This window comes from Chelonia mydas, chromosome 3, assembly GCF_015237465.2.
Source record: "Chelonia mydas isolate rCheMyd1 chromosome 3, rCheMyd1.pri.v2, whole genome shotgun sequence".
Classification (NCBI taxonomy): domain Eukaryota; kingdom Metazoa; phylum Chordata; order Testudines; family Cheloniidae; genus Chelonia; species Chelonia mydas.
The window spans coordinates 92,604,980-92,624,679 of record NC_057851.1 but is presented as its reverse complement, the minus strand read 5'-3'; the positions used below and the strand labels follow the sequence as shown (position 1 = coordinate 92,624,679).

Below are 19,700 nucleotides of genomic sequence, written 5' to 3'. Positions count from 1 at the left end.
TACACTAATGCTGCTCACCTGGAACCGGCCGATCGGCCTCTCCGCCGTCCGCTCCCCACAGGTGCTTGCACCATGCGGGTGTCACTCCGGCCTTGAGTGGAAACAGCTGGGAAGCCATGGAATCCCCAGGCTTGGATTGAAAAACCAGCACAAGATAAAAAGCGAGTTCCTGGACAGAAGTCTGCTATCGGGAAACCACCCCAATGTCCTCTTATAGAGCAAATCTGCTGACAAGGGACCTGTGCAGGGAGTAAGAGCTGGCGTTTCACCTGCTTTCTCAATCTATTTTAAGACACGTAAAGGACATATATTTGTTTAATGACACTGAATGTGTTAAAGAGATATTATCAATTTATAAATCACTCCTGTAAGATTTTTATGTATTTATTATTGTTACGCGCAACACCTAAAATGGCTGTGACTGAAAGAGATTAGTAAATACGTTGCTGTCCCCCCCCCCCGCCCCATTTGATTATACATAGTCAGCTTCTTCCAGTCTTTCATTCAGCAAAAGGAATAATTTTCCTCTTTAAAAAAAAATCTGATTGTAAAACTGGCAGGGCAGGGGACTCAGAGGCAGATGTACCTGGAACTATTTAAAAAAATTAGGGGTCAAATATTCAAAAGTGCATAAGGTACTTAGGAATGTAAGTCCCATTTTTAAAGGTGCCTGGGGTCCTGACTCCCACAATGAAAATGGGTTTTTGAAAATCCCACTAGGCACATGTCTCTTTAGGCACCTTTAAAATGTGGCGATATTGGTCTATGTCACTTTTGAAAATGGGACGTATACTTCTAAATCACTGAAGCACTTTCACTAGGACTTAGGAGCATAAGGCCCAGATCCTCAAAGGTCCTTAGGTGCCTAACTACTTTTGAAGATCTGCACCCTAAGTGACATAGGAGCATAAGTTCTATTTTCATAAGTCACTTAGGTGTTTGATGGCAAAATTTTCCAAATCTCAAGGTGACGGTCTTCCTTAAAAAGTAATTTCAAGTATTCCTGGGGGAAGTGGGGGGGGTGAGAAAACCTGGATTTGTGCTGGAAATGGCCCAACTTGATTATCATACACATTGTAAGGAGAGTGATCACTTTAGATAAGCTATTACCAGCAGGAGAGTGGGGTGGGAGGAGGTATTTTTTCATGCTTTGTGTGTATATAAAAAGGTCTTCTACACTTTCCACAGTATGCATCCGATGAAGTGAGCTGTAGCTCATGAAAGCTTATGCTCAAATAAATTGGTTAGTCTCTAAGGTGCCACAAGTCCTCCTTTTCTTACTGTCAGCTTGGGTGGTTTTACAAGCTCAGGGTTTTTTAAGTTCTCTCCCTTGTTGCTACGTGAAAGACTCACAAACCCTAGGGGAAACTGACTGGTGAAAACAGTAGAAGTGAGTATATGCAGTGCTATCAAATGCACAAAGTAAATAAAATGAAAAAAGAACATATATTTCTAATTTCTTTCAGTTATAGTCATCTTATGCGCTACAAGTAACAATAATAAGAAGAAAAAGTTGCTTTTTTTTTTTTTTTAAGTTGCCAGTGACTCTTTAAGACCAAATGATTCAAATTAAACAAATAAAATATGCCAATAGGCAGTCAGGCTGGAACACAGAAGTCAGTCAACAATGACAGATTTAGGCCCCAATCCTGAAAATAATTATGCACGAGTTGTCCCATGTAATCTATACATAACATTAAATCTTAATTTTTTGCAGGAGTCAGACTATCAAAAGCTCCTCATTTCTAGTACTGCTCACCAAGATAGAAGAATACATGTACAGTATAAAGTTCAAAAATAGGTATACAATAAATTAAGGAAAATTTAGACTGAATACTAGGAAAACATTTCCTAAAAGTGAAACGAAATAGCCTTTTCGAACAACAGAAGGAGGTCTATTTGAAAAATGTTAATAAAATGCGGTTACACATAATTTCCACTACACTGATCTTGAACACTGTTAGATGGCTGGTGGGTATAGGGTCAAACTGTGTTCAAAACAATTTTTGAAGAAAACTGTAAGGCTAGGAGTCAAGTACCATTCACAAGGATGGGAACTCTGTTAAGGTCCATCCAGATCAGCTCCCCTCTACTTGTTCAAGATGGGTCTGATGGAAACCCACATTTGTGAACTATTTTAAACACTGTTTTCGAATGTAGTTTATTTCTCATAGAAAATGGTGAAAGTCCCATCACTTGTGTACTTTAAAACTAAGACAGAATAATGCATTCAAAGATAGAGTGTTGGTAAAATCCTCTAGTGGCAGGGGATGGCCTAGATTATCTTGGTCTTCAATTTCTATTCTACGTTTAGTAAACTATGTTTGGAAACACTATTCTCCCACCCAACCTTTCAATGGTTATGCATTGTGTATATCAAAAAAGTAACCCTTTTACATTGCATTTATTTCAGCTGTGCTAGATAGCCAGTAAAATAGCTCAGAGAGTCAAGAGAAAGTCATTCTTCTTCCTGTGCTTGTTGACAAGGCCACTCTCCTAATTTAGTTCCCTCCTTAGTGGAGCTATTGCAATGTCTGTAAGACACTATCCAATCACCACAGCTATTTAACAAAACCACAGCTTCTTTACTCTATGATGTTATGCTGTATGATGTTAAGCCTCTGCTGAGTACCCAAATTTAGCATCTTAACTAAAAATGGAAAGTTTGTCAGGACACCACTCTATATGCTCTAGTGTAAAATGGCAGCTGTGGCCCGTTTAAGTGTGAGTGTATTAAAGAATGGAGATTGTTAGTACATAGTTTGAGGCAGACTGCACATTTGCTTCAATTTATGCTAATGCCAGAATATTTCTGAGTCCAGTATCCAGGGTAATCTTGTTTCTTTTTTCTTCATAATTAACGTGACACTGGGAAATAATGAAATTAGGTGTTGCCTCTTTCTTATATATACATTTGTTGGATAGAGACTGTTACTTATTGTGTGGACCTCACCTGAGCACGACGGGAGTTGAAGGCACTCAGAACTGCGCAAAAAAAAAAAAAAAGTAGATTTGGTGACACTGAAACACTTTGCAAATCTGTGTCACTTTTGCATATTGTTTTGATTAAAAAAAAAAAAACTTAAAAATTCTCCAAAAAATCAAACAGTTCTGACATTTTCTAAACAAAATGTTAGAATTTTTTGACTTGAAACAACTTTTCATTTTGAAATTTCCTTCAGTTTTATTTTAACATGTTAAAATGTTTTAAAAATGGTCAAAATCTAAACAAACATCTGAACATATGCTTCAGGTCAAAGCGTTTTGTTTGACCTGAAATGAATTTTTTGACTTTTTGGTTTGCCAAAACATAACATGGAAAATTGAAACAAAAATATTGTGTTTTGGGTCAACCTGAAACAATTTTTTTGTGTTTTCTAGAATTGCCAGTAAACTGAAAAATCTGTTATTCAGCCAGCTCTAGCATTCAGTACATTGCAGCCTGGACTTGTTGGAGGCTAAAATGAGAGAGTAAAGATATCAGGGCAATAAGGTAACATGAGGTAAAGAACATATTGGACCCTTATTTGTGGGTCTAACAACAAGATGTAACATTTTTAAGAAAAAATAATGGAACTAAATGAAAATGATTATAGATAGTCTAAAATGAAGATTTATAGTAAAAAAAAAAAGATTGTTTATTGGAAAATATTTTAGAACACTGCAAAGTACAAACTTCATATTACAGCTCAACTTTGTTTTTTGAAGACAAAACTTGAAAGTGCCAGATCTGCCCAAGGCAGCCTTAATTCATATACATTTGAAAAAAAAAGTTCCTTTTAATATTCATAGACTGCTGCTTTTGAATATGAATTATTGTAAAATATGAACAGCTTTTTTCTGGCAAGCCCGCCCCATCTGTGATTTATACATCTCTTTTGACTGCACGGAAGAGTTTACTACTTATGCAAGGGTGACAGTAGTATGCTGAATGTGAGAAAAACTGATTTTGCAGTGTTTCATATCTTTTCAAATAACGAGACATTCTTCCATAAACAGATCTCTGCACAGAAATACTATTTAAGTCAATATGCAGTGCTGGTGTAGCTGTGTTGATCCTAGGATATTAGGGAGAAAGTGGGTGAGGTAGTATCTCAGGACCTGAAGAGAAGTTTGGTGTAGCTTGAAAGCTTGTTTCTCTCACCAACAGAAGTTGGTCCAATAAAAGATATTACCTCACCGACCTTGTCTCTCTAATTTATGTGAACAGATATTTTGAAATTTTTAATCCAAAATACACTAATGCCAGGATATAGTGAAAAATTTGTGAAACGGCAGAGCAACCCCTCTCTATATATAACTGTTTCACTGAACAGAGCACAATTAGTACATTTGCTTTTAAATTTAATGAGAATTATGCATCTAAATCCATTCAATCTGCTGAAAAATAGGTTATTTTATTCATATTTTTATGAAGCCCTATTACGGGTGAAATCTTTTTCACTCACATATCACTCATTTTTTCACACAAGAAATCTTATTCATTACCGTGTAAAGAGAAACTGAGTAACATTTTACTCACCAAAATTACAATATCTGGCAATCACCAAAGCTAGATCCACATTTATTAGATTTCAAATACATTTGAGGAACCAAATCTATATTGTTTATTGGCTTCATGAAGACAATCTCATGTCTACGTGGTAGAGTGAAAAATAAACTGCTCCATTACAAGTATTTTGATAGCATTTAAAAATCTCTGAAATCAATTTTGTTAAAAACAAAAGTGATCATAAAGCCGAATAGCCCACTGAAATTAAAGTCATGTTGTACTTAAAGGATTAATTTTCTATCTACAGCATAGCACCTCTAATTGTGTCACCCAACCTAATATTTCCCCATGCTATCCACTACATCTGTCACTGATTTGGTAAGTTTCCTCATCGAGCTTGCCATTTTGGAGATTTCCTGCCATTTTTCTGACTGAAGAGACTGACGTAACACATGCTTTGATTTCAGTGCTGACATATCCTGATCAAGCTGCAGCATCTTAGTAGATGTTTGCAAGAGTTCATTGTCCCTCCCAACAAGCTGTAACGGGGAAAATATTGTCAGTTGAAAAAGAAGGCCAGATGGAACAAAACCAAAAGCAAGCGAGTTAAGATTTTTGAAGTCTTATGAGTTATTGGATAGATATGTACACATTTGAGATTGTGTTTTAAAAACAGAGCAGAGTAATCAAAGGTTTCAGAGTAGCAGCCGTGTTAGTCTGTATCCGCAAAAAGATGAAGTGAGCTGTAGCTCACGGAAGCTTATGCTCAAATAAATTTGTTAGTCTCTAAAGGTGCCACAAGTCCTCCTTTTCTTTTTGCGAATCAAAGACAGTGATTCAATTTTGTTAGAGATATTTAGTACATTTCACAGGCTATTTTTTGCCTTCTGATAATACATATATTAAAATGACACCATTTGGTTTAGTGAGAGCCTTAAGTGGTTCTCTGTTTGTTTGTCATTTATGATCAACCTTAAATCCATTCTGCAGAGAGATTAAGGGCAAGATTCTACAGGATGCTGAGCACTCTTAAATCCCATTAACTTCCCACAGTTAATACTGAGGGATTGTGACGCATGGTTCACAACACAGCCCTAAGGATGACAATAAAATATCAGCACTGATTGTCAGTCCCCTGGGCTGAATGATCACATAGTAGGATGAAGCTGCAGCACAGGCATGAAGAGACTGCATGAGGAAAATGGCAGTCCACAATGAATGTAGATGAGCCTTAACTCCTGTTAGGACTGCCAAAAATTAGATCTACCACCAATAGGTGGGACAAGAGACTCCAAGGGTATGTCTACACAGCAAAGAAAAACCCAAGGCTGGCCTATGCAAGTCGACTCAGGCTCATGAGGCTTGGGCTGTGGGGCTGTTTCATTGCGGTCTAGGCCTCTGGGCTCGTGCTGGAGCCCAGGCGCTAAGGCCCTGTAGGATGGGAATGTCCGAGAGCTCAGGCTCCAGCCCGAGCCAGAAATCTATATAGCAACGAAACACCCAAGCCAGCTGGCATGGGCCAGCTGTGATTTTTCTTTTTTTTTTCCCTGTGTAGACACATCTTTAGTCACACGCTTTGGCTGGAAATGCCAAGGTCATGCTTTGATTACTTTTACTCCAATAGGAGACTGGGAAAATATTAAGTTATACTTTAGGGCACAGCACTTATAATTTACTCCCTTACATTCATATTCAAAATGAGAATAAAAAACTCAATGTAGTTTTCATTTTCACTTGTTCTAAGTTCTTTTGCTTTTTATTTTTGTATCTCAAGGTGTTTACGTGGTGTTTAGCACAGTTCTGAAAAATAAAGAAACACAGGTTCCTAGGAAATGTCTATGTTACAAGTTACAGCAGACAACAGTCACAGAATAGTTGATGTAACGGATGCAATTATAATACTAGAGGATAGATTTACGGTCTTCTGTGCTTAGTGGGGATTTCCCCCCGGGAAAGGGAAAGTAGGGCTTTCCACTTCATCCTAATTTGAAGTTTTAGTAAGGGGGAAAGTGTGAACCTGTGCCAGGGGCTTTCCAGAAAGCCCTATCAGTGGGGTCCTACCAAATTCACTCTCCATTTTGATCAATTTCATGGGCATAGGATTTTAAAAACAGTAAATTTCATTATTTCAGCTATTTAAATCTGAAATTTCAGTGTTGTAGTTGTAGGGGTCCTGACCCAAAAAGGAGTTGTGTGGAGGGGGTGTGTGGGGGGGTTGCAAGGTTATTGTAGGTGGGGGTTGTAGTAGAGCTACCCTTATTTCTGCCGGCGGCGCTACCTTCAGAGCTGGGCAGCTGGAAAGTGGTGGCTGCTGGCTGGAAGCCCAGCTCTGAAGGCAGAGCCGACACCAGCAGCAGTGAAGTAAGGATGGCATGGTATGGTGTTGCCACCCTTCTACACTGCCTATGGAACTGGGTCTTCAGTCAGCAGCCGCCACTCTCCGGCCGCCCAGTTCTGAAGGCAGCAGCTCAGAAGTAAGGATGGCATGGTACGGTATTGCCACCCTTACTTCTGTGCTGCTGCTGGCAGGGTGCTGCCTTCAGAACTGCGCACCTGGCCAACAGCCGCCGCTCTCCGGCCACCCAGCTCTGAAGGCAGTGCAGAAGTAGGGGTGGCAATAGTGCAACCCCCCAAAAATAATCTTGTGACCTCCCTGTAACTCCCTTTTGGGTCAGGACCCCCAATTTGAGAAACTCTGGTCAGCCCTGTGAAATATGCACACAAAAGACCAGATTTCACGGTCCTTGACGCATTTTTCATGGCTGTGAATTTGGTAGGGCCTTACCTATCAGGGACTGTGGGAATGCACTAAATCATTTAATCAGTCTACCACTCACTTCAATGAAAGTTAGATTGGGCCCTATGTTTATTTTAAGGTTCGATTTCATCATATAGATTAGACAAAGCAATTTACCTGGTTTTGTAAACTAGATACAAGATCTACCAACAAAGCTTTATCTCTTTGGAGTTCAATATTATCCTGTTCCTCTTTGTCCAGCATACCCTTCATTTCAGCTATTTGACTACATATTGTTGCAACATTTAAATCAAGAGATGTGCTTCCTTGTTCCAAAATATGAATCTGTGAGAAGAACAAGCCAGGGTCAAGATCATAAAAGACAAAAATATATATGTATGCTAACTATGTACACGCACAAGCCCACGCAAGCTGGAATATTTTTCAATTTCAATTTCAGTGACTCCTTACAGAAATGCTTCCTGTTATGTAAGCTTTTGGAACATTTGGGATTACCTCTCCCATATTTTGTTTATCTAAAACAAACAAACAAAAAAATCAAATTCCAATTTAAGTAAAGGGTGATACTGATTTCTGAGCTTGGGATCACTCTCTGGGATCAAGCATCTGCAATCAAAGTTTGGTCTTCCTCACTTCGGAGACCTAAAGACATAGTTTTTCTCATTATGCACCTACCCACATGCAGCCAGCATCAACAAATGTTACTTTCAGACTGTGACCAACTTTTAGGAGCACTGTGAATGGTGAACTATAAATTAAACAGAATGTTAAACTAACTGCAGCTTACAACCTCTTTACCAAATAAACCCATCACCTCCATGACAAGTCTGTGTTCTGCTGGCCTGGGGCGTGAGAATCCAGAACTACTTTCCCATTCCAGCTTGGTTTTATATATGACAATTACTTTGCAGTAGTGGGTTTATTTGCCAACTAATTACCAAACTCAGGGCCAGTTATCAGAGCTCTATTTTTGTCCTCAGACAGACTTGCTGCATGGTATCCAATTGGGATAATTAGGGTCTGCCTACATAGCTGCTGGGAGCAAATCTTGCAGTCTGAGTCTACAGATTTGTGCTAGTGGGGCCACATTAGCGTGCTAAAAATAGCAATGGAGACAGATGTTCCAGCTCAGGCTTCAGAGCCTGTGCTCCAGCATAGGGAGGGAGGTGGGCTTCAGGGCCTGAGCTGGAGCTTAAATGTCAAAGCAATGTCTATGCAGCTATTTTTAGCATGCTCACTCAAGCCCCTCTAGCATGCGACTGTCAACCCAGGCTGCAAGACTTGCTCCCAGCAGCTGTGTGGACATATCCTTAGGATCCCCAGAGAGCTGCTACACCACTTCTTTATTTTGTGTTTGTTCAGTACCTAGCACAATGGGGACTTGGTCCATGACTAGGTACTATGATAATACTACTACTATATCAAAAGGACTAAAGACTTGTTAAGTGATATTCAGAGCTTCCTTAGAAGTAGTATTTGCTGTTACCTTTATTATAACAGGGAGCAGTTCTCATAATGCCATTAGCTGCAACAATAATAAATCAACACTGATTTTCTTCAAGAGCTATAACTAAGGCTACGTGTCTGTCATGGAAGTCATGGATTCAATGACTTTCCATGACCTCTGTGACTTCTGCAGCAGCTGGTGCTGGTCCAGGGGCTGCCCGAGCTGGGCAGCTCCTGGGCCAGCAGCAGCAGTTTGGGTGTGTGGGAGGGGGCTCAGGGCTGGGGCAGGGGGTTGAGGTATGAGGTGGTGCATACCTTGGGCGGGCTCCCCGGCTCCCACCAGCATGTACTTGCAGCTCCTAGGCGTAAGGGCCAGGGGGCTCCGTGCGCTGCCCATGCCTGCAGGCACCACCCCCGCAGCTTCCATTGGCTGCGGTTCCCGGCCAATGGGAGTTGCGAAGCTGGCACTTGTGGTGGGGGCAGCGTACAGAGCCCTCCAGCTGCCCCTCCCCCTAGGAGCTGCAGGGACATGCCAGTTAGAGCTGAACAGGGAGCCTGCCAGTCCCGCCAACCCTCCCTCCCCAGCACCAGTGGGGGTCCCGGGCCGCGTCCCCAGGCCGCCTCCCCAGAACACCCACAGCCCCCTGGCCCAAGGTTTAGTTAGGGGTATATAGTAAAAGTCGTGGACAGTCATGGGCTGTGAATTTTTGTTTACTGCCCATGACCCGTTCACGACTTTTACTAAAAATACCCGTGACTAAAATGGAGCCTTAGCTATAATCAGAGCTAGAAAGAAGATTCAATCCAGGGACTTGGTTATTTTGTATTAATGACTTATTATGCAATCACATAAAAACACCAAGATCTGAAGGCAACAACAAAAAAAAAAGGGTGCTATTACTTGAAGGCAAACCCCCGAACTGGCTGACAGCATCCCTGGAGATGTCTGCATATTCTGTCTTTCTGAAAAGTGGGAAAGTGCTGCAATGGTAGCTACATATAGCAGGAGTCACAGGAAAACTGGGATAAAACACAGTGACTCCAGAATGGCAAAGTCAGCCATGAAGAGATGACTCCAACTTCAGATCATGAGAAAGAGTCTGGAGTCATGGCTTCTGGAGGCCCGTGACCTCTGAATAATAAATAAAACGGCTCCAAACAGAAAGAACCAGTACACTTTTGATTCATGGTGCTGGGTCAGCAGTACCATAAATGGAAAAAATAAATCTTACCACTAGGCCTTCCTTCAATTAGTAAGGCAGAGCACTATGGATCTGTTCCATTTCCCATTGAAATAAATGAAGAGACTCCTGTTGACTTCAATGGGAGCTGGATCAGGTCCTGCAAGCAGAGTGGAATATACCTCTTCTTAACAAACGAATCTAGTAGAAAAGAATATGATTCCCTATCTTTGGGTGAACAGTGAAGATGCATTTAGAAAGCCAGTGTAGTCAGAGACAACCTTTTCCATAAGGTCTTGCAAGTTTTTCTTTTCCTGCTGCAAGAGCTCTTGGTGCATCTTGATCTCATGTTTCAGATGCTCTTCTTGGTCTTTTACTGTGAGAAGCTGAGTAAAGCTGGAAGACTGAAATGTATAACTCTCTTCCCTGAGGGCTCTCTCCTGAAATACATCATAAAAGCACAACTGGATCAAAATATATTAAAATGAAGTAAGATTGTTGTGATGCTTCCTAGAAGCCCCCAGGATTATGAAGGAATTCGCTACCACCTGTTCTTAGCATGAGGAAGCCTTGCCTGTGCCTGCCATTTGTCAGTTCCCTGACTCCACTGGCCACAGGTAATGCAAGCACTCCCTTCTTAGCCTATGCAGGCTCTGCTATAACCTCTGCAGGTTAGTGACAGGCACTCTCCAAAACCTGAGCCATCTGAGCATCTCCCTGGACTGTCCAGCCCCTAGTCCAATAGACACTCACAGAATTAAGAGATTTGCTGTTCCCAAAAGGAACAGTACCCCCATCTTACCAGTTAGACCTTAGGTCACATCTCTTCTTAACACACAGCACTTAGATATGTTTATAGTGAAAACAAATATCAAGTATTTAAAGAATAGAGATTTGAGAAGTCACAAGTAAAAGTATTGGAAACAAATGATTACCTGTAAAAAAAAAATCGTAACACACATTCCACAGCCTAGGATTAATTAACAAGATATCTTCCTGTCTAATGAAGTTTAGCTCACCCAAAGTCTTCGCAGTGTTTTCCAGCCAGGTTGGCTATAGCCCTCCTTTCATAAGACAGAAGACACTGACAGTTCATCTCCCTGGTGTGCCTCAGTAGTCCCCAGTTATTCCCCAAAAGTCTTTACTCAAACAGGATATCCCTTTGTGGTTTCATTTTTTTCATGCAGATTTTCTCTCATGATTTCACAGTCTCTTCATTAGTTTCAGGCTCAATACAAATAGGCTTCCATTGCAAAGTGGACAATACACAGAAAGATAACTGTCTATTACTCCTTGCCTGATGGAACCTGTCCAAGGCATGTCACCTCCTGGTGGCCTGGCTTACCTTAAGAACATAATTTTCAGTATAGATACATAACTTTAATATTACACTTACATATATTTTAGAAAAAAAGATTTTGAAGACTAACTAGCAAAAATCTCAAAACACAACAGCAATTTTTTAACCAGAAGCAGGAAGCCTGCCAAACAATCAGTGGAGCCACTGGACGATGAAGGTGCTAAAGGACCACTCAAGGAAGACAAGGATGTTGAGGGAAGAAGCTAAATGAATTCTTTGCATTGGTCTTTACACACCTGAACCATTTTTTAAGGTTACAAATCTGAGGAATTGTCTCAAGTCTGAGGTGTCAACAAAGATGGTTTTGGAACAAATTGATAAATTAAACAGTAATAAGTCACAAGGACTAGACGGTATTCACCCAAGAGTTCTGAAGGAACTACTAACTGTGGTATGTAACCCATCACTTAAATCAGCCTCTACCAGATGACTGCAGGGTAACTAAGGTAATGCTGATTTTTAAGAAAGGCTCCAAAGGTGATCCTGGCAATTACAGGTTGAGGGAAGAGGTTACTATACCCTTGAGGAACCTCTTAGTGGTTGGGTGTGACAGCATGGAGTACCCTTCTACAGGTTGGTGAAAAGCTGTTATAGCCTCTAGGTGGACCCTAAGAGAGCTTAAAGATAGACCTGACTTTTTTAGAGTCAAAGAATAATGTGGAAGAGTCGCAGATGTTGGGGAGATTTATTGGGTCATGCACCAAATCTGTAACCTGGAGCATTTCTGCAGGTAAGTTATGTCATGTCGAGGACTTTCTGCTATGTAATAGAACCTCTTGTACCTCTCGAACAGGAGCTTTCTAGGTGTTGGAACCAAGCAGTAGCCAAGCCTTGAGGCAGAAAATCCCCAAGGTGGAATTCCAGGTACATCCTCTGTTCTAACAGAGATGCAGAATGGCCGGGAGAGAGATCAGCGGGCACATCGCGAGCTGTGACAGGTAAGGGTACCACTAAGTCTGTCTCGACCAAATGGATAATCAAAATGACATGAGCTCCATCCCTTTTTATTTTCAGCAGGACATTCAGCAATAGGAGTAATGGGGGGAAGGCACAGAGAAGGACCCTGTCCCAGGGGAGGAGGAGAGCATCACCCAGGGAATGTTGTCCCATCCCTGCTCTGGAGCAATAGCATGAACATTTCTTGTTCAGGGAATAAGTCTGTGGACAGAGTCCCCCATTGTCTGAATAGGTTGTGAAGTACTGTCGGGTGTATCTGCCGCTTGTGGTCGTGTGGGAATTTGTGACTGAGACTGCCTACTGTCGAGTTTTGTGCGTGCAGGAGGTAAGCCACAGAAAGCGTAACGTTGTAGGAGATGCACCAATTCTATAGCCTCATTGCTTCTGTGCATAGGGAGGGTGACTTGGCTCCCCCTTTGCTGATTGATGTAGTATATGCAGGCTATGTTGTCTGTTAGGATCTTTGTGCATGATCTGGTTATCAGTTGGAGGAAATGGGTGCAGGCATTCCTGACCTCTCTAGCTCGAGATTGGTGTGAAGGGCTATCTCTGTGGGCGACCCTTTGCATTGTGAGGCTGTTTAAATGCACGTTCCACCCTATGAATGATGTGTCGGTGGTGAGGAGCAACAATGGCGATGCTTGTGAGAAGGGGATCCCCTTGCAAATGTTGGCTGGGTCTTTCTACAAGTCTAGGGAGTTTTTGCCATTCTCTTTGCCAGCTCCTGGAAAAGACAAAAGTCGTCTGTCAGAGATAGTGGGGAAGGCATGACAGCTTCAGCTGGAGAAGAGGATATGATCCTCGGTGTCACTTCCTCCTCGGTACCGGCTTCCTGTTTGTCTATGTCTTAAGGCAGTTCTGAAGCCCTGGATGCTGTGGCCAAGGGGGTGTGCCTCAAGGGTTCTCAGGTGAGGCTCGAAGCCTGAGAGGCATGCTGGTGGTGCGCTGCCCAAGGTTCCCAATATGGCCATTGGAGTAGTGGTGGCATAGAGCCCAGTGGTGGTGCCCATGGGTAACCAAGATAGTGGCAGTGGGGCCATCTGCGGGTATATCCTTGGGCTCTTCTGGTAGTGACAACCATATGGAGCTCCAGAGGAGTAATGCAACACTACTTCCTCTGATTCACTGTCTGAACACCTGCTAGAGAGTGGAGGAGCATGGCATGGCAGCAAGGATACTTCCTGCACTCAGCAGAGGCTCGGTGCAGAGGTCTCGGCACTGAGGGGCAGAGACTCTAGTGCATCTGGCATGCAGAGGTCTCTGGAATGGGGTACCGATACGTCCCAGTGTTGGTGGTGGTGCCTGGGAGGAAGGAGAAGGGAAGGGAGAATCTTGTCTGCACTGGTCGCTTCTGTACCGAGCAAGCCATCGCTGGTGGTGCTGATGTGGAGTCGTACACTGAGAGCGTCTTTTTAGAGGAGTGCTTATCCTGTCCTTCAGTGCCGATGACTCGGTGCCCATGCCCATCAGGTCCGTGGGCCTGACAATGGTGCCAGTTTTGGGTTTCCCTGACCCATGGGTGCTGAACTGAGATGGTCTTGGTGCTGGCAGTGCCAATGATACTGAGCAAGATGGTGATCACTTATGGCTATCTTGGGGCTCACTGTGGGGCCTTCCCACTCTCTTCTTAGAGTATTTATGAGAGGGGTCCATAGCCTGTTTCCTTGACCCAGAGCCCTTAGCTATAGAAGGCTGTGGGGAAGACTCACATCTACCAGGCGACTGGAGTCGGAGAGCTCCCTCCATGATGATCTCATGGCAGATCTCTCCATCTTTGAGGGATCTTGGCGGGAGTTGTTGGCAAAGACCACACTTTTATTGTATGTGGCCTTCCCTGAGGCAGCAAATGCACGGAGTGCTTGTCTGCAACTGGGATCGCCACTTTACAAGTAAGGCATTTCTTGAAGTCTGGTGGACTGGGCATAGCCCATTGCGGGAAAGGGTCCCTGATGAGGACAAAAAGTGGGAAAGAAATTAAAGGTTTAGGGTGGGGGGGTTGTTTTTTTTCCCCCAAGGGTAAAATAAGGAGAAGGATAAGAATACTATGACTACAACTAGAACTAGGAGACTAACTATAGGTATGTAACATTAAACAATGGTCTTAACGGACTGCTAATGCCTCCATCTCTAGCTAGGGCAGTTGAGAAGGAACTGAGGGAGGTTTGCCTGCATGAACTGGATAGCTTTGTGGTGCAGCACAAGGAGAGACTGCACGTGTGTGGGCCTAATGGACACAGCTACCAAAGTTCTCCAGTCAGCAGTGCAGGAACACAAACACACCTACAGTAGAGCACTCATAGGGACACGACTTGAGAAGAACTGATTTTGTTTCTATAGAAGGTAAAAATAAACTACACAACTGGATTTGGAGGAAAAAAAAAAAAAACTCTTAGGAGTCCTTTTTAAGGGAGTCAGTCAAGGAAGTTTAGCCAAGATTTATCTTACATATCCGGAAATTCTTACTAACTTGCTGCAAATATTCTCAGATGCTAAAATATTTTTCTTTTAAAAACCAACACACTGGCAATGAAAATGTAAAAAACTAATCATTTATCTAGTACCTTCACATCTGATTAAGCAGCTGCCATCCCCTCAGTTACTAAGGAGTCCTAGCTGCCACTACCTAAACTGTCATTTTAACAATACCCACCCAAATCTGTCATCTGATTTTGTGGCCAGGTCAAGGGGATTATTCCTAATGGCTGATCTCAGATATGGTGATTTCTGAGGCAGCCTGAGTTCTAGTAGAATGAGCTTTGATATTGGAAGGAATGAGTGTTATCAGCCATGTGATAAAATATTGAAATATACTGCGTAATCAATTTAAATATTCTCTGGGAAGAAATGGCTCATTCTTTAGAAGCACAATTTTTGGTTTTGGAAAGAAAATGAAGAGATAAATAGATTCATTTAAGTGAAAATCTGAAACAACTTTGGGAATAAACTTAGAATGAGGTCTCAACAACGCCTTATCTCTGTTGAAATTTGTGTAAGGAGTGTTGTACGCCTGGCTTGATATGAATAATTAAACATAGGAGAGGCCTCATTTCTTGGAAGACAAGATTAGGGAGGTAAATAGATCAGCAGGCTGAAAACAGAATGTTTTTGCTAACTAGGATAAGTAAATGGGTCAATGCACTAGAGACAGAATGTCTGAGCTAGCTAACATAAGAGGAGAAACACCTAGGGAACCATTTACTAAGAACAAGATAAAAATGGATAAGATGTGTCAGGAAAGCATAAGGATGAGGTAAAGAGTAAAGTCATACATGGATAGCATGTGGACTAAGCATGCTGTATGGGAATTGGTTCTTGCAAAGTAACCAAGCCAATCCCAAAACATGTGATGCAATGTACAGTAAATTTAATGAGATGTGCAAATGTATATAAAGGAGGAGGGTTTCTGTGTACCTTTGGATCTGTGAAGTACCCTGCAACCACCTCCTATGTTTGAGTCTGATCAACTCAGTGTAGCTTTGCTGTATGCCAAATAAAGACGCATGAGTGATGAAGTCCAGAGTCGAATTGAGTTCTTGAGAAGCTGAGTGAAAGAGGTCTCTGAGGGAATTCCAAAAAGGAGGAGAGCTTAGTGTTCGCTGACCCTTGTGACTGACATAATGGTGACCAAATGGTCAGTCACAAGAATAAAGTCTAGACACCATCCAGAAAGAATGAGACCTGAAAGGGAAACATTAAGATCCCACATAGATTGGGCTCCTCCTAATTGATTCATAAGTGTGAAGCAATCCTTTTAAAAATCAGGTTACAGTAGGTTGGGAAAATATTGCTGGATGTGAGAGTGGCATGCCAAAAATCTCTGCAAGGTGGACTTAAATGGAACTGACAGAGTCCAAAGATGCAGGATGTAATCAAGGATCTTAGGAAAAGGAGCCTCCAAAGATCAAGGTTGTCTTGACATGATTAAACTGAAAACCTTTTCCACTCTGAGGACTAAGTTTTTCTCGTGGAGGGCTTCCTGCTTTGCAGTTGGATTTTCCTTGTATCTATAGTGAAGTCTCTCTGAGTAGCACTTAACAAGCCTACATCCAGGGTTTGGGATTAGGAATTTGACCTGCAATATTATGCATGGAATGACATAATGAGTGGGGTCCTGCAGGGATGAGTACTGGGTCCAGTTCTGTTCAATATCTTCATCAATGATTTAGATAATGGCATTGAGAGTACACTTATAAAGTTTGTGGACGATACCAAGCTGGGAGGGGTGGCAAATACTTTGGAGGATAGGAATAAAATTCAAAATGATCTGGACAAACTGGAAAAATAGTCTGAAGTAAATAGGATGAAATTCAATAAGGACAAATGCAAAGTACTCCACTTAGGAAGGAACAATCAGTTACACACCCACAAAATGGGAAATGACTGCCTAGGAAGGAGTACTGCGGAAAGGGATCTGGGGGTCATAGTGGATCACAAGCTAAATATGATTCAACAGTGTAACGCTGTTGCAAAAAAAAGCAAACATAATTCTGGGGTATATTAGCAGGAGTGTTGTAAGCAAGACACTTAGTAATTCTTCCTCTCTACTCCACGCTGATTAGCCCTCAACTGGAGTATTGTGTCCAGTTCTGGGCACCACATTTCAGGAAGGATGTGGACAAATTGGAGAAAGTCCAGAGAAGAGTGACAAAAATGATTAAAGGTCTAGAAAACGACCTATGTTGGAAGATTGAAAAAATTGGGTTTGTTTAGTCTGGAAAAGAGAAGATGGGGGCGGGGGGAGATGATAACAGTTTTCAAGTATGTAAAACGTTGTTATAAAGAGGAGGGAGAAAAATTGTTTTTCTTAACATCTGAGGATAGGACAAGAAGCAATAGGTTTAAGTTGCAGCAAGGGAAGTTTAGGTTGGACAACAGGAAAAACTTCCCAATGGTCAGGGAAGTTAAGCACTGGAATAAATTGCCTAGGGAGGTTGTGGAATCTACCTTCATTGGAGATTTTTAACAGCAGGTTAGACAAACACCTGAGAGGGATGGTCTAGATAATACTTAGTCCTGCCATGAGTGCAGGGGACTGGACTAGATGACTCTTGAGGTCCCTTCCAGTCCTATGATTTTATGATTATTATGCCTGGACAATCTGAAGTTGAAGGCTGAGTGGACGTTTGGAGGAGAGCCATTAGCTCCTTATTGGCCAAGGCAATTCTGGCTATCAGGATCAGCGTAGCTACATCCTGTCTGACTTTCCATATCACTCTGGGTATCAGAGAGATCAGAGGCAATACATACATGAGACCTTGATTCCATATAAAGATGTCTTGCTTGATGGGGATGGGAAGGAGGCAGAGACTGGTAGTGAACACAGTACCCATGAGGAAGGCTGCTTGTCTGTCACTGAGGTCATGGAAATCACAGATCCCGTGACTTTCCATGACAAGTGCTAGGCAGCCCCTGGGCCAGCAGCAGAATTTTGGGTGTGTGGGAGGGGGCTTAGGGCTGGGGCAGAGAGTTGGGGTGCGGGACAGTGCTTACCTGGGGTGGGGAGTTCCCTGGCTCCCACTGGCATGTCCCTGCAGCTCCTAGGCGGAGGGGGGCTAGGTGCTCTAACCGCAGGCGCCGCCCCTCCAGCTCCCTTTGGCTGCGACTCCTGGCCAACAGGAGCTGCGGAGATGGCGCTCATGGTGAGAGCAGCACACAGAGCCCCCCTAGGAGCTGCAGGGACATGCCAGTTGGAGCCGGGTAGGGAGCCTGCCAGCCCCCCCAACCCTCCCCGTGCCAACTCTCCCAGGCCGTAGCCCATCCCCGCAGAACCAGCGGGGGTCCCAGGCCACGTGCTGCTGCCCATCCCAGCCCCCCAGCACCAACTGGGTCCTGGGCTGAGTGCCACCGCCTGCCCCTGTGCCCCCCAGCACCAGTGGGAGTCCCAGGCCGCTCCCCAGCACCTGCGACCCCCTTGCCCAAGTTTTAGTTAGGGGTATAGTAAAAGTCATGGACAGGTCACAGGCTGCGAATTTTGTTTACTGCCTGTGACCTGTCCATGACTTTTACTAAAAATACCTGTGACTAAAACATAGCCTTAGCCATGAGAGATGACTTTTAGTATCCACTTTAAGGTAGTTATTCCAGTCAAAGTCTTGTAGAATAGGGAAAGATGGCATCCAAAGATAGGGTTCAAAAACAACTCTAGTCTGTCTAGGTTGTGACTTTTAACATTTATGCCAACCCTGCTATCTTGATGATGCCACAGGGTGACTGGTGACTATGTAAGCCTTTTTTGAAAGAACACGGATAATCAGAGGATAATCAGTAGGCTGTTGTTAAAGAGTAAGCAGGTACTCTGGGTTGAGATTGGTATCTGAAGGGCTTCCTTCGAGTAAGGCCCCTTTTGTTGAATTGCTAAACAAAGGGAAAGATTTCTATGGTGTTCTGTGCCTCTTTGCATGACACTTAAAACTACTAGTCATTCCTTGTTATAACTTCCATGGCCGTGGACTGAACTGTGATATCAGAAGCGTCCAGAGCCACATGTAGAGATGTTTTTGCTTCCAGTTGCCCTTTCATTTCTCCCTGGCTTCTGGAGGAATGCTGTTCACAAAGGGAGATACTTAGCAAATAACACTTGTTAGTTTGCTATAAGTAGTTTGAACAAAATGGAGGAGGAAGCTTTCCTTCCAAAGAGATCTAGCTAACTGGGGTCTTTTGGGGGAGTAGTCAGCCTAGCCTATCAAAGACAAGTTTTCTCCCAGACCACACAATCCACCAGAGATTGAGGGATTGGATGTGTACAGAATTGTTCAAAGCCCCTCACTGGAATTTGGTATCTTTTTTTCTTGCTTGCTTTGTAGTTGGGGTAAATATAGCAGGGGTTTGCCAGAGATATTTAGCTGGCTCTAAAATGCTTTCATATATAGGCATTGCTAACATGTGGAGAATACCCAATAATTTATGGGGCTTTTCCTTGATCACAAGGGTCCCAGTCCTCCGTGTCAGCAATTCAAGGCAGCAGCTATTGAAAAGCTCGAAATTAACAGGAGCTGGTACTGCAGACAAAGAGACCGCCTCCTTGGCAAATGATGATAATGATGGGTCTTTGGGAGAAGCTGAAGGGCCCTAGTCCAGTGGTTTGGAACCGGACTCTTTTTCATTATTCAGGAGTTCTTCATTCCCATTCCTATGAGCTTCTGTGGGAGGTCTTGAAACTAAGGCCAAAGAAGAATGAGACCTTCTATGTTCGGGAGATACTGGGAAGGGGGACTCACTTCTGGAGGCTCTGGAAGATGAGCCCTGGTTAGTCCCGTATGGCCATGGTGGAGAGCTGTTATGGATAAGATTGACTAGGTTGACTGGGTTGGTTAAGATATTGTTGGCTGGGCCATTCCCATCTCTGCAATGGGTAAGCTGGGGGCTCTGAAATGAGTGGTTTTGATCTGAAGGGATGAACAAGCTTCTGATCTTGTTGAGCAAGGTGGTGAAGATCTCCAGCTCGATGGGATGGGGTGCAGCAAGAAAACGTAGTCAAGAGAAGGGAAGAAAGAATAGATTTCCTCT

General features: G+C 42.9%; 2 protein-coding genes across 10 annotated transcripts in view; both read right to left on the bottom strand.

Annotated features, from left to right (window-relative positions):
- Positions 1–179, bottom strand: part of TPD52L1 (TPD52 like 1) — an 81,470-nt gene extending 81,291 nt beyond the window's left edge. Inside the window, exon 1 of one of the 2 annotated variants that reach the window (XM_043542867.1) lies at positions 19–179. In XM_043542867.1, the coding sequence (XP_043398802.1) occupies positions 19–118 (100 nt within the window). In that variant the 5' untranslated portion in view covers positions 119–179. The remainder of the gene's footprint in view (positions 1–18) is intronic. The other variant, XM_043542866.1, reaches the window with a different exon arrangement.
- Positions 180–3,408: 3,229 nt separating this feature from the next.
- Positions 3,409–19,700, bottom strand: part of LOC102940647 (golgin subfamily A member 6-like protein 1) — a 45,918-nt gene continuing 29,626 nt past the window's right edge. For 7 of the 8 annotated variants that reach the window (XM_037894721.2, XM_037894719.2, XM_037894720.2 and 4 more), the window contains 3 exons: positions 10,159–10,317; positions 7,407–7,574; positions 3,411–5,031 (listed from right to left, as the gene is read on the bottom strand). In XM_037894721.2, the coding sequence (XP_037750649.1) occupies positions 4,828–5,031; positions 7,407–7,574; positions 10,159–10,317 (531 nt within the window). In that variant the 3' untranslated portion in view covers positions 3,411–4,827. Of the gene's footprint in view, positions 5,032–7,406; positions 7,575–10,158; positions 10,318–19,700 lie in introns of all 8 variants that reach the window. The other variant, XM_037894723.2, reaches the window with a different exon arrangement.